This window comes from Crotalus tigris, unplaced genomic scaffold (genome assembly GCF_016545835.1).
Source record: "Crotalus tigris isolate CLP2741 ecotype Arizona unplaced genomic scaffold, ASM1654583v1 scf7180000019298.7629538967:1458412, whole genome shotgun sequence".
Taxonomy (NCBI): domain Eukaryota; kingdom Metazoa; phylum Chordata; class Lepidosauria; order Squamata; family Viperidae; genus Crotalus; species Crotalus tigris.
Genome location: NW_024097474.1, coordinates 262,681 through 276,044, shown reverse-complemented (window position 1 = coordinate 276,044; position 13,364 = coordinate 262,681). Strand labels below are relative to the sequence as shown.

At 42.0% G+C, this 13,364-nt stretch overlaps 1 protein-coding gene across 1 annotated transcript; it reads left to right on the top strand.

The window, feature by feature from the left end:
• Window positions 1-1,847: 1,847 nt before the first annotated feature.
• On the top strand, window positions 1,848-13,364 carry GNPDA2 (glucosamine-6-phosphate deaminase 2). The gene is made up of 7 exons (XM_039361516.1): window positions 1,848-1,972; window positions 6,671-6,933; window positions 8,988-9,089; window positions 9,249-9,431; window positions 10,630-10,814; window positions 11,581-11,755; window positions 12,484-13,364. The coding sequence occupies exons 2-7, from the start codon at window positions 6,810-6,812 to the stop codon at window positions 12,543-12,545; spliced, it is 831 nt and encodes a 276-aa protein (XP_039217450.1). The 5' UTR covers window positions 1,848-1,972; window positions 6,671-6,809; the 3' UTR covers window positions 12,546-13,364.

The window sequence follows — 13,364 nt, the reverse complement described above, 5'->3', positions numbered from 1 at the left end:
TAACCATCATCTCATTAGTTCAGCATACATCCTATTTTTATAATTTTTGTTCGCTTAAATTCCCTTATATTCAATCCGATTCTTCATATTAGTCATCTAACGGTTTAAATTTTCCCATTTAGGTACATCATCCCAATATTTTATGTCATGCATTATAAAAATACTATACTTTTTATCTGTCTTATAGTATCTAGATATAACATTCTTTTTAAATAAGTTTATATTTTACTTATATATTAATAAAAATTACATCAACCTACTATTGCAAAAGTTGTTCTCACATGGCAGCCGTCGTAAATGTGAGTCAGTTCTGTTGAGCCTGGGGATGCTGCAACGGTTGTAAAGTGTGAAAAACGGCCGTAAATCACTTTTTTAGTGCCGTCATAACTTTGAATAGTCACTGAGCGAACAGTTGTAAGTTGAGGACTCCCTGTAATACATTTATAATAGAAAAGACTCTGCAAGGTTATTTATTAATGGATTTTAAGATATTTATTTCTTATTTTCAATTTCTAGCATCTTAAAATGGAAAAAAAAAAAGAGGAAGGCTTAAGATGATAAAACTAAATCCGAGTCAAAAAAAGGGTTGATGAAAATTAGGCATCTTTTTGGTTTACCCGGGTATTTGCATTTTTGTGAATATAAAAAAAAAAAGATGTTAAAGATGAAGTCAATCAAACTAAAATAAGATTTGGAAACCAGACATGTACGGTAAGTCAATCTCTCATTCAAACAAAACCCAGTCCAGGTCAATCTAGATTTAATAATGACCCTTTACAAACTTTTTTTTTTTTGCTTATCAAGTTGCATTCATAACCTGTCTGGCAAAAATCTACAAAATTTAAGAAAAAAAAAAAGATTCTTCTAGCAGCCATTGATACGGTTACAACTACCGGTACGTAGTTGTGTGCCTTCAAGGCTAGTCATCTTTCAGGTATTCCTTTAGCTAATAACATTGTTTTCCCCCTGAATCCCAGATTTAACAAAGGATGTGAATGATCAGATACTTGAATAAATAAGAAACAATTAGCCATTCAAACTAAGGAGATGCTCTTTTAATAGAATGTGTTAGAATCATGGGTAAATCTTTTGGTCTTGTGTGAAGAAATGACATGGAGGAGTAGAACTAAGGACCTAATTGGTATTACCGATAGCTTCCATGGATAAAAATTGTTATGGGTACCTTTATTGCATAGGCAATTTCTTTCCTCCCTTCGTCTATCCTATCTATCTCTCTATCATCCATCCATCCCTCCTTCTCTTCCTTTCTCCTTTCTTTCCTGTCTTATTTTCTTCCTCCTTTTATTTACTTTCCTTCCATTTTTTTCTCCTTCCAACCTTTTCCTTCTTTCTTCCTATCTTTTTCTTCCTTCTATTTTTTCTCCTTCCTCCCTTTTCCTCCTTTCTCTTCTTTTCCTTCCTTCCTTCTCTTGTTCCTCCTTCCTCTCTTTTCCTTCCTTCCTCTCTCCCTAACTTTTCCTTCACCTATTTTTCTCCCTTCCATTTTTTCCTCCTCCCTACCTTTCCCTTCTTTCTCTTCCTATCTTTTCCTTCCCCCTTCTGTTTTTCCTCCTTCCTGTCTTTTTCTTCTTTCTCATTCCCACTTCCTCCCCTGCATCCTTCTCCTTCCTCTATTTTCTTTCTTTCTTTTTTCTTTCCTCCTCCTTCTCTTTCTTTCTTTCTTTCTTTCTTTCTTTCTTTCTTTCTTTCTTTCTTTCTTTCTTTCTTTCTTTCTTTCTTTCTTTCTTTCTTTCTTTCTTTCTTTCTTTCTAGCAAACACTCCCGCAGCCTCCCGCTGGCCTCCGCCCTGCGCACGCGCGGTGGCTTCTTCGGCTCTCCTTCCCTCCCTCCCTCGCGGAGCGCCGCCCTTTCGCTCGGATCTCGGCCGCGGGAGCCGAAGTGGGCGGGGCTCATCCCGGAAGCCTTGGCCCCGCCCTCCCTGGCAAGATCCCCAGGCAGCGCCCAGCGGCAGGTGAGCTCCGAGAGGCGGCGGGCTTTATTTATTTATTTATTTATTTATTTTTGTTTTGAGTGGGTGGGTGGGGAAGAGGTCGTGGCTGGGCTTGCCAAGCCCGGTGGGCGCCTTTGCAAGCATCCTGCAGGCAGGCGGTGGGTGGGTGGGCGGGCGGGGAAGCCTGGGAATCCTTTGCATTGTCCCAAAGGGGCTTTTTTTTCCCAGGAGGCACCTGGACTCTCTTGTTTTTCCTTTGAAGACGTTTCGCTTCTCATCCCGGAAGCTTCTTCAGCTCTGGCTGGAGGGCGGGGAAGGGAAGGATTTATACTCCTTGCAGAAAGCTGGTCCTTTGCCTCCTTTTTGCAGTGTTTCTCAACCGCGACCATTTTAAGTCATGTGGACTTCAACTCCCAGAATTCCACAGCCAGCAATGCTGGCTGTGGAATTCTGGGAGTTGAAGTCCACATGCCTTAAAATGGTCACGGCTGAGAAACACTTTTTTAGGGAGTCCTTGAGGCCATTTGAAAAGGCCTCTTCCTTCTTCTTCTTCCTCTTTCTTTCCCTTTCCCTTATCCTTCGCTTCCTCTTCCTTTTTCTTTCTCTCTGGGTCTCTTTCTCTCCTATCCTTCTCCTTCGTTCCCTCCTATCTTCCTCTTCCTCTTCCATCCTTCTCCCAAAGATGCTTTTTCAGGAGGCAATGGGACTTTCTTGTTTTTTCTTGGAAGAGGTTTTGCTTCTCATCACGGAAGCTTCTTCAGCTTTGACTGGAGGATGGAGGGAATGGTAGGATTTATACTCCTTGCAGAGAGCTGGTCATTTGCCGCCTTTGAGAGGGTCGTTGAGGCTATTTGAAAAGACCGCCTCCTCTTCGTCTTTCTTTCCCTTATCCTTCATCTCCTCTTCCTTTTTTCTCACCCACTCGTGCTCCTCCCCTTCTTTGTTTTTATTTCTCTCTGTCTTACTCTCCTATTCTCCTTCTTTTCCTCCCATCTTCCTCTTCCTCTTCCTTCCTTCTCCTCTTCTTTCTTTCTCTTTCTCTTTCTTTCTCTCTGTCTCTCTCCTATCCTTTCCCTCCCATCTAACTCTCTTCCTCTTTCCCTTACCTTTCACCTCCTCTTCCTTTCTCTTTTCCCCTCCTCCTCCTCCTCCTCCTCCGTTCTTTTTCTTTCTCTCTTTTTCTGTCTCTCTCTTCAATCCTTTCCCTTCTCTCCCTCCCATCTTCCTCTTTCCCTTTCATCCTTCTCCCAAAGGTGCTTTTTCCAAGAGGCAACTGGACTTTCTGGTTTTTCTTTGAAGACGTTTCGCTTCTCATCCCAGAAGCTTCTTCAGCTCTGACGGGAGGGTGGGGGAATGGGAGGATTTATACTCTTTGCAGACAGCTGGTCATTGGCCGCCTTTTAGAGAGTCGTTGAGGCCACTTGGAGGTTTACATAGACATTTCCTTTGCATTGCACGTTGCATTGAATTGCCCTCCCCCCCTTCTGAAAGAGAGCAGCATCTGGGCTGAACTTTCTGGAGCATCTCTAAAAGGGAGTACTATACCTCCCTAAAGTGTTGTACTACAGTTCCCATTAACCCCAAGGAGGGAGCCAGGTGCATTGGGAGGCAGAAATGACCAATGGAGTGGAATCCCTGATCCTAAATGCGTCTATAGCCGTGGTGGCGAACCTATGGCACGCGTGCCATAAGTGGCACTCAGAGCCCTCTCTGTGGGCACGTGCACCGTTGCCCCACTCCTAGGCCTTCAGCTGAGTTTTATAAAACCTTTTCGCTTTAGGTCTCCGCCACTATGTGCAAAAAAAAAAAAAGTTCAATCAATCAGTCAATTTCAACTTCTCGCGGGAAAAAAAAAGATCTCGCAAAGTTGGAATTGATGGATTGAACTTTTTAGTCCCACCCAGTCTGCCGTTACCACGCCCACCCAGTTGGCCCCAGCCAGTGGGCCACGCCCACCTGGCACTCGATGATGCATAAATGGGTTTTGGGTTGCAGTTTGGGCATTCGGTCTCTAAAAGGTTCGCCATCACTGGTTATAGTTTCACTTCCCTCCCCCCCTTTTAATAAGCAGCAATTGAGGCGAGGTCTCATTTTGGAAGTTGGATTTAAATCCGAATCTTTTGCCATCTTTTAGATCTTTATTTTATATGGTAATGGATTGCAATAGAAAACTCAGAGGATTTGTGATTCAAATTATAAAGGTCCTTACAAGGTGCCCTGATTGAAATGGACTTCGGTGTGGGTTCACTTGGAAAAAAGATCTGAAAGTCTAGGCAAAGATGACCAACAAAATCACGCCTTGTAATAAAATCACAATAGTTGTGCATCAAGAATGGCTGTCTCACACCAAAGCCTCCAGATTACCTGAATCTACAATGTTGCCTAATTTATTTGCCATTTGTGAAGGGTCAAGTTAGGAATCCTTACAGGAGAAAAATACTGGCTTGTGCACATTGTTGTTTTTCAGTAGATTCTAATCAGTCCGACTGCCTTATTTATAATAGATAAAAGGTTTCTATTGCTATTATTCCATAGGGTTGCTTCTTGATTACCTTTTCCTGCAATGGGTGCCATATTTTTTGACAGATGTTTATGTAGATGGCCATCCAGAATGTTTTTGTTTTTAAACAAGAACCTAGTTTGAACACTGTATCCCTTCTGGTATGTTTCTATTTTATTACAGAAGAATACCACAGAATAGAAAATTAGAATATTGTAGAATGAAATGGAACAGAACGGAACAGAATAGAATAGAATATTAGAATACTGTAGAATGGAATAGAATAGAATAGAATAGAATTAAGAATGAATATAAAATAGAATAGAATATTAGAATACTGTAGAATGGAATAGAATAGAATAAGAATGAATAGAATATAAAATAGAATAGAATAGAATATTAGAATACTGTAGAATGGAATAGAATAGAATAGAATAGAATTAAGAATGAATATAAAATAGAATAGAATATTAGAATACTGTAGAATGGAATAGAATAGAATAAGAATGAATAGAATATAAAATAGAATAGAATAGAATATTAGAATACTGTAGAATGGAATAGAATAGAATAGAATAGAATTAAGAATGAATATAAAATAGAATAGAATATTAGAATACTGTAGAATGGAATAGAATAGAATAGAATAGAATAGAATTAAGAATGAATATAAAATAGAATAGAATATTAGAATACTGTAGAATGGAATAGAATAGAATAAGAATGAATAGAATATAAAATAGAATAGAATATTAGAATACTGTAGAATGGAATAGAATAGAATAGAATAGAATTAAGAATGAATATAAAATAGAATAGAATATTAGAATACTGTAGAATGGAATAGAATAGAATAAGAATGAATAGAATATAAAATAGAATAGAATAGAATATTAGAATACTGTAGAATGGAATAGAATAGAATATTAGAATACTGTGGAATGAAATGGAAAGGAATAGAATAGAATAGAATATTAGAATACTGTGGAATGGAATAAAATGAAATGGAAAGGAATAGAATAGAATATTAGAATACTGTATAATGGAATGGAATATAATAGAATAGAATAAGAATGAATAGAATATAAAATAAAAATAGAATAGAATATTAGAATACTGTGGAATGGAATGGAATGAAATGAAAAGGAATAGAATAGAATAGAATATTAGAATACTGTGGAATGGAATGGAATGGAATGGAATAGAATTAGAATTAGAATAGAATATTAGAATACTGTAGAATAGAATGGAATAGAAGAAATGAATAGAATAGAATGGAATTAGAAATAGAGTAGAATTAGAAATAGAACAAAAGCTTTATTGTCACTTTAAATGTACACTAACCAGCATACATTAAAATGAAATTTCATTGCATTCAGCTCTCAAAAATCACCATTCTTCATATACCCACACCCCCACACAGACGCTGCAGCATTTTAAACGTGCTATTTTTTGCTGAATTTTAAAAAAAGGAAGGAAATTCATGCCTCATCCATAGGAAGCTTCTGTTTTGTTCTAGGGGAAAAAAAAGTAACATTCAAATGCCTAGTTTCACAGTTTAGGAGATTTATCTGTGTCTCCTCAGTTAAGTTGTCTTCTAAGGTAACAGACCACGCTCTAAAGTCCTGTTGCACGTTTTGGAAATTGGGCCTTTAACATTCTGAGGGTGCCATGTTAGAGAACTTATTGCACCATTGCTATAATCTTGTCTAAACAGATCCGTACAGGGGGTCCTCGACTTGTAACGGTTTACTTAGTGACAGTTCAGAATTTAAAAAAAAGCGACTCGTGACCATTTTTCACACTTAACGACTGTCGTGGCCTCCCCATGGTCACGTGATCAACTGACTCATAGTTATGACGGGGGTGTGGCGGTGTCCCTGGGGGGTGTCACGTGATCCCCTTTTGCGAGCTGACTGGCAAAGCCAGATTCACTTAAGGACCGTGTTAACTAACTGAACTGCAGCGATTCGCTTAACGACCGTGGGAAAGAAAGGTCTTGAAATGGGGCAGAATTCACTTATGAAATGTCTCGCTTACCAACGTAAATTTGGGGGTCAGGCCGTTGTGGTCGTAAGCCGAGGACCACCTGTATGATGGTCTTTATCGAGCTGTTCAGAAAAGTGCTGACAAGGTGTAGAGGAGGGCCTGTAGGAACTTGCAGAGCCGTTGTGTCAACCCTGCGCTGGCATTCAAAAACATTTTCTGGCATTGTCAAGGACAGCCACACTGAAGGCCTGAAGATTGTGTTGCTGAGGAGGACACGCTGAGCACCATCTGAATCACCATCTGCTCGGCTTCCCTCACAGCTTCGGTGGTGTGTTGTGTGTTGCTTTGCGGGAGCTGTTTCGCCATAGGATGAGGCTGGTAATCCTAGAAAATTACGATTTGGCGAGCGAATGGACGGCAAAGTACATCTGTAACCGCATCGTCCAGTTCAAGCCTAACCAAAGCCGATACTTCACCCTTGGCTTACCGACAGGTAATTAATTTTCTTCTGTCTCTTTCCCTCCCTCCCCTCCTCTCTCTCCCTCTCTGTTCCTCCCTCTCTCTCCCTCTCCCTAATTTCCTCCCTCTCTCATTCCCTCTCCCTCCCTCTCTCTCCGTTCCTCCCTCTCTCCCTCTCTCTAATTCCCTCTCCCTCCCTCTCTCCCTTTCTCCGTTTCTCCCTCTCTCCCTCTCTCTAATTCCCTCTCCCTCCATCTCTCCTTCTTTCTCCATTCCTCCCTGTCTCTCCCTCTCTCTAATTCCCTCTCCCTCCTTCTCTCCCTTTCTCCATTCCTCCCTCTCCCTCCCTCACCCTAATTCCCTCTCCCTCCCTCTCTCCCTCTTTCTCCCTCCCTCTCTCCCTCACCCTAATTCCCTCTCTCTCCCTCCTTTCTCCCTCTTCCTCATTCCCTCGCCCTCTCTCTTCCACTTAATTTTCAATGCCATTGTAACTTTGAAGGGTCACTAAATGAACTGTTGTAAGTTGAGGACTACTTGTAATCCACAAGAAAAGTGACCAAGGCATGAGAGATCATGAAAAGTGATTTAGAAGGATACTTATTCCTTAAGGGATCGATGGAAGAAAATCTTTCTGTCTGTAGAGTTTTCCCATGACGTGATCAATATAGCAACAGTGACAGCACTTATATACCGCTTCATAGTGCTTTACAGCCCTTTCTAAGCGGTTTAAAGAATCAGCCTATGGCCCCCAACAATCTAGGTCCTCATTTTACTGACCTCAGAAGGATGGAAGACTGAGTCAATCTTGAACTGGTCAGGATCGAACTGCTGGCAGTGGGCAGAGTCAGCCTGCAATACTGCATTCTAACCCCTGCGCCACCACAGCTAAAGATGGACGAATGGATGGATAGCAATAGCAATAATAGAAATAGAAATAGCACCTAGACTTGTATACCACTTCACAGTGCTTTACAGCCCTCTCTGAGGGGTTTACAGAATCAGCATCTTCCCTCAAACAATCTGGGTCTACATTTTACCCACCTCGGAAGGATGGAAGGCAGAGTCAACCTTGAACCGATCAGGATCGAACTGCTGGCAGTGGGCAGAGTCAGCCCGCAATATTGCATTCTAACCACTGCGCCACCACGGCTAAAGATGGTTGGATAGGTAGATAGATGATAGGTAGGTAGGTAGGTAGGTAGGTGGATGGATGGATGGATAGATGATAGATAGATAGATAGCAATCAAAATAACAATAGCACTGTCCTAGACTTACAGCCCTCTCTAAGCAGTTTAGAGAATCAGCATCTTGCCCCCAACAATCTGGGTCCTCATTTTACCAAACTTGGAAGGCTGAGGCAATCTTGAGCAGGTCAGGATTGAACTTCTTGGCTGAGGGCAGAGTCAGCCTGCAATACCGCATTCTAACCCTTGTGCCACTACAGCTAAAGATGGATGGATGGATAGGTAGGTAGGTAGATAGATGATAGGTAGATAGATAGATGATAGGTAGATAGAAGATAGATTAGATAGATGATAGATAGATTAGATAGATAGATGATAGATAGATTAGATAGATAGATGATAGATTAGATAGATAGATGATAGATTAGATAGATAGATGATAGATAGATAGATTAGATAGATGATAGATAGATTAGATAGATAGATAGATGATAGATTAGATAGCTAGATAGATGATAGATAGATTAGATAGATAGATTAGATAGATAGATAGATAGATAGATAGATAGATAGCAATCGAAATAGCAATAACATCTAGACTTATATACCGCTTCACAGTGCTTTACAGCCCTCTCTAAGCAGTTTACAGAGTCAGCCTTTTGCCTCCCCCAACAATCTGAGTCATTTTATTGACCTCGGAAGGACGGAAGGCCGAGTCAGCCGGTCAGGATCAAACTGCTGGCAGTGGGCAGAGTCAGCCCGCAATCCTGCCTTCTAAACCCTGCACTGCCAGGGCTCATGATATAATCATAACTGGACTTGTGGTCCTCTCTCATCTTTTGCAATTCCAGTGAAAGATATTTTTCTTAGCGCCCGGGATAACAAAATGTTTGCTTGATGCAGGAAGCACACCTTTGGGATGCTACCAGAAGCTGATAGACTATCACAAAAGAGGGGATTTGTCTTTTAAATATGTGAAGACATTCAATATTGATGAATACGTAGGTAAGTTTGGCTTTTTTTTTTTTAAGCACACCTGTGTTGGTGACACGGGCTTAGAGTTGCAGTGTTACGCAACCTCGGGTAGAGTTGCATGCTTCGGTACACCTTCCCTATCCATTTTCCTTGAGCTCCACTAATTAAACAGCTCTGCTTTGGTTCCAGGCCTTCCGAGGAATCATCCGGAAAGCTACCATTCTTACATGTGGAACAATTTTTTTAAGCATATTGATATAGATCCAAACAATGTCCATATTCTCGATGGGAACGCACCGGATCTAAAAGCAGAGTGCGACGCCTTTGAAAAGAAGATAGAAGAAGCTGGAGGGATTGAACTGTTTGTTGGAGGTGAGCTTCTGCAAAAAAACTGAAACCATCAGTGAGTAATCCAATTAGTACAAGCTACTATTGAAGTATCGTTGCTTAGAGGAATAAAATAATACAGGTACTGCGGGACTTCAGCCGCAAATTTATGTTGCCACATGAGACATTTGTTTTGAGTTTTACCCCATTTTACGACCTTTTTTGCCAGAGTCGTTAAGCGAATCACTGCAGCTCTTAAGTTAGTAACACGGTTGTAAAATGAATCTGGATTCCCCCCCCCCCTTGACTTTGCTTGTCAGAAGGTCGCAAAAGAGGATCAAATGAGCCCAGGACACGGCTACCGTTATAAAAACAAGTCCGTTGCCAATTTGGATCACGTGACCGTGGGGATGCTGCCGTGGACATATGGGTGAAAAATGGTCAAACGTCACCTTTTTCAGGGCCTTTGAACTTTCGTAAGTTGAGAACTAGCTGTATTGTGTTTTCATTTTTCCGTTGCCACACGGCTCACTCCTGTATTCTAGCCTGTTTTTCCCCTAGTAATTTTGAATTATTCCTAACAGCTATTCAAACTATTTGTTCTCAAAGAAAGAGGCCAGGCAGTTTGTGAATACCCCAGGGGCATCCTCCGCAGATGCTTGATCAACGGGTGAGGGGATGAGCACCTAGTATCAAAGCACAATTCCCTCCCCCAATTAACAGTCATAAATCACATTCTCCAATTAGTTTGAAATGCAGGCTTCCCCTCCAGTTCTCCAACCCGCCATTCCTTATCATCTCTTATTTCAATAACCTTGGTTCTCACACTAGGTCCAATATTGTTATGTCTAGCTAAACTCTCATGCACATTCCTCCCCCCAGCGTCATCTAACTTTAGCTCTAACTCTAAAAGCAAAACATAAGAAAAAAAATGATTGCATCTCCAACTATTGTCAAAGCAAAAACATCTGATGTTAGCACCGTTGACCTCCACCCCCACCTTACAAAAAGGACAGATCCCATTTTGTGACCTTTTGACAAGCAAAATCAGTGGGGGAAGCCAGACTCACTTAACACCGGGTTACTATCTTAACAACTCTGGCAAGAAAAGTCGCAAAATGGGGCAAAACTCACTTCACAAACGTCTCGGCCTAAACGTTGAGCTCAACTGTGGATGTAAGTCGAGTGTTCTGGCCAAGCGTGCCTCGCCCACACCGCTTTTGTCGTTTGTGGTCTTTCCAAGGCATTGGCCCTGACGGTCATATCGCTTTCAACGAACCGGGATCCAGTTTGGTGTCAAGAACCAGATTGAAAACTCTCGCCATGGATACCAGTCTGGCGAATGCAAAATACTTCGACGGTGATTTATCTAAGGTTCCAACCATGGCCTTAACGGTTGGCGTGGGAACAGTCATGGATGCCAGGGAAGTAAGAACATCTGTCTTTATATTTGCATTTTTTAAAATGTATCTGAAAACTGGAGTGCTGTGTAAGTCATGCCCTTTAGAATTAGCGCACTACAAATGCCCATTACTAAATCTCCATGGCAGAGGTGGGGAACTACACCCCCTTGTATGGTTTTTGGACTTCAACTCCCAGAATTCCTGAGCCGGCCATTTTAATATGTAAGACCAGGTTCTAAGGCAGAGGTGGGCAACTATGGACCCTTGTATGGCTTGTGGACTTCAACTCCCAGAATTCCTGAGCCGGCCATTTTAATATTTAAGACCCAGGTTCTAAGGCAGAGGTGGGCAACTACGGCCCCTTTTACGGCTTGTGGACTTCAACTCCCAGAATTCCTGAGCCGGCCATTTTAATATGTAGGACCCAGGTTCTAAGGTAGAAGGGAAACTACGGCCCCTTGTATGGCTTGTGGACTTCAACTCCCAGAATTCCTGAGCCGGCCTTTTTAATATTTAAGACCCAGGTTCTAAGGCAGAGGTGGGGAACTAGAGCTCCTTTATGACTTATGGTTAGTCTCCCAATTCAGAGCAATTAATAACAGTATAAACCACGAGCATCCAACTTTGCCAACTTGTGGATTTCAACGCAAGATGACTGGCTGGGGAATTCTGGGAGTTGAAGTCCAAAAGTAGCAAGGTTGGACCCCTTAGCTTAGTACCGTCTGTTGCAGTTGGGGGGTGCTGCTTTGCTAGCTTGCTTGGACCCTGCTCCATCCGTGCTTGTCTTCCAGGTTATGATTCTGATCACGGGCGCACACAAAGCCTTTGCCTTGTACAAGGCAATCGAAGAAGGGGTCAACCATATGTGGACGGTTTCCGCCTTCCAGCAACATCCCCACACAATCTTTGTGTGTGACGAAGATGCCACTTTAGAACTCAGAGTTAAAACGGTGAAGTATTTTAAAGGTGAGTGTCATCGTACGAAGAACGGTGGCAGGATTTGGGTATAGCTAGTCTTGAGAAAAGAAGGACCGGGGTGACATGATAGCAGTATTCCAGTATTTAAGAGGTTGCCACAAAGAATAGGGGGCACTTGCACCAGAAGGCAGGACAAGAAACAACGGATAGAAACTGGAAGTTTTTAAGAAGAGACTGGACAGCCATTTGTCTGAAATGGTATAGGGTTTCCTGCCTGAGCAAGGGGTTGGACTAGATGACTTCCAAGGTCCCTTCCAACTTCTACTACTACTACTACTACTACTACTTCTTCTTCTTCTTCTTCTTCTTCTTCTTCTTCTTCTTCTTCTTCTTCTTCTTCTTCTTCTTCTTCTTCTTCTTCTTCTTCTTCTTCTTCTTCTTCTTCTTATTATTATTATTATTATTATTATTATTATTACTATTATTATTATAAACTAACCAAGGAGAGAAGCTACCTGGACTTAAGGAGAAACCTCTTAATAGTGAGAACAATTAACCAGTGGAACTCCTTGCCACCAGAGGTTGTGGGTGCTCCATCACTGGAGTCTTTTAAGAAGAGATTGGACTGCCATTTGTCTGAAATGGAATAGGGTTTCCTGCCTGAGCAGGGGGTTGGACTAGATGACCTCCAAGGTCCCTTTCAGCTCTGTTCCGGTTGACTACCTGCCGTTAACTAGTAATATGAGCAGTAACAGATTTATTTTTTAATCTTCAAGGTTTAATGCACGTGCACAACAAACTCGTGGAGCCTCTGCATAGTATGAAAGAGCAGAATTGAAGGACGGAACCATGATGGAGCCACTGGGCAGGGTGGGGGGGGACGGGACCCTGGCAGTGTGTTTTGGGGGAGCAGGCTGCTAGGCTGCATTGTGAAAAACATGGGCTAAACTTCAGCTTCTTTATAAACCTGGGGCTTGTGGTAACATTTATCCTGGCGGTCCAAATGCGCGCGTACATTCCTCTCCGTGCTGTCACAAGTCCTTTTTTCGTCTGTTCCCCCCCCTCCCCCGGACCTGTTTTGCTTCTTGCACGTTATTCCATCGTCTGAAACTGGGGAACAATTCCGGGGAAAGAGGATAAAGCTCAGACAGGCTTTCTGGGGGGGGGGGAGAATAAATGTTCCGGCAGGGATCTCTGGGAAAAGATTCCACCAGTGTGATTTCAGTTCCATCTTTTTTATTATGGGTGAAGGACTTTGAGAACCCTGTTAGGGCCATTGTGATCGCGCCATGCAGACCCTCCTGGCTCTGTGACTTGCATATAAATACTTCTTTGTTGCTTTAGATCTTGGCCTCTTCAACATTAAGGGTAGCGGAGAAGAAGTCCTTTTACAACCAGGTGTTCATAATCCATGGCCTTAAAAGCTACCCTTTCTTCTCTGGGAATAGGGTCCAACATAGTAAGAGGAGAGGATCTATTTAGCAAGCAATGGTCATTTTTTGAAGTTTCTGCAGAAACGGCCCGTGCTCGGTTACTCCTTCCTTCCTTCCTTCCTTTTCTCTCTCCTTCCTTCCTCCCCGTCTTCCTCCCTTTTCTTTTTTCTTTCCTTCCTTGTTTCCTTTTTTTCCTTTCCTCCTTCCCTTCTTTGTTTTTTCTC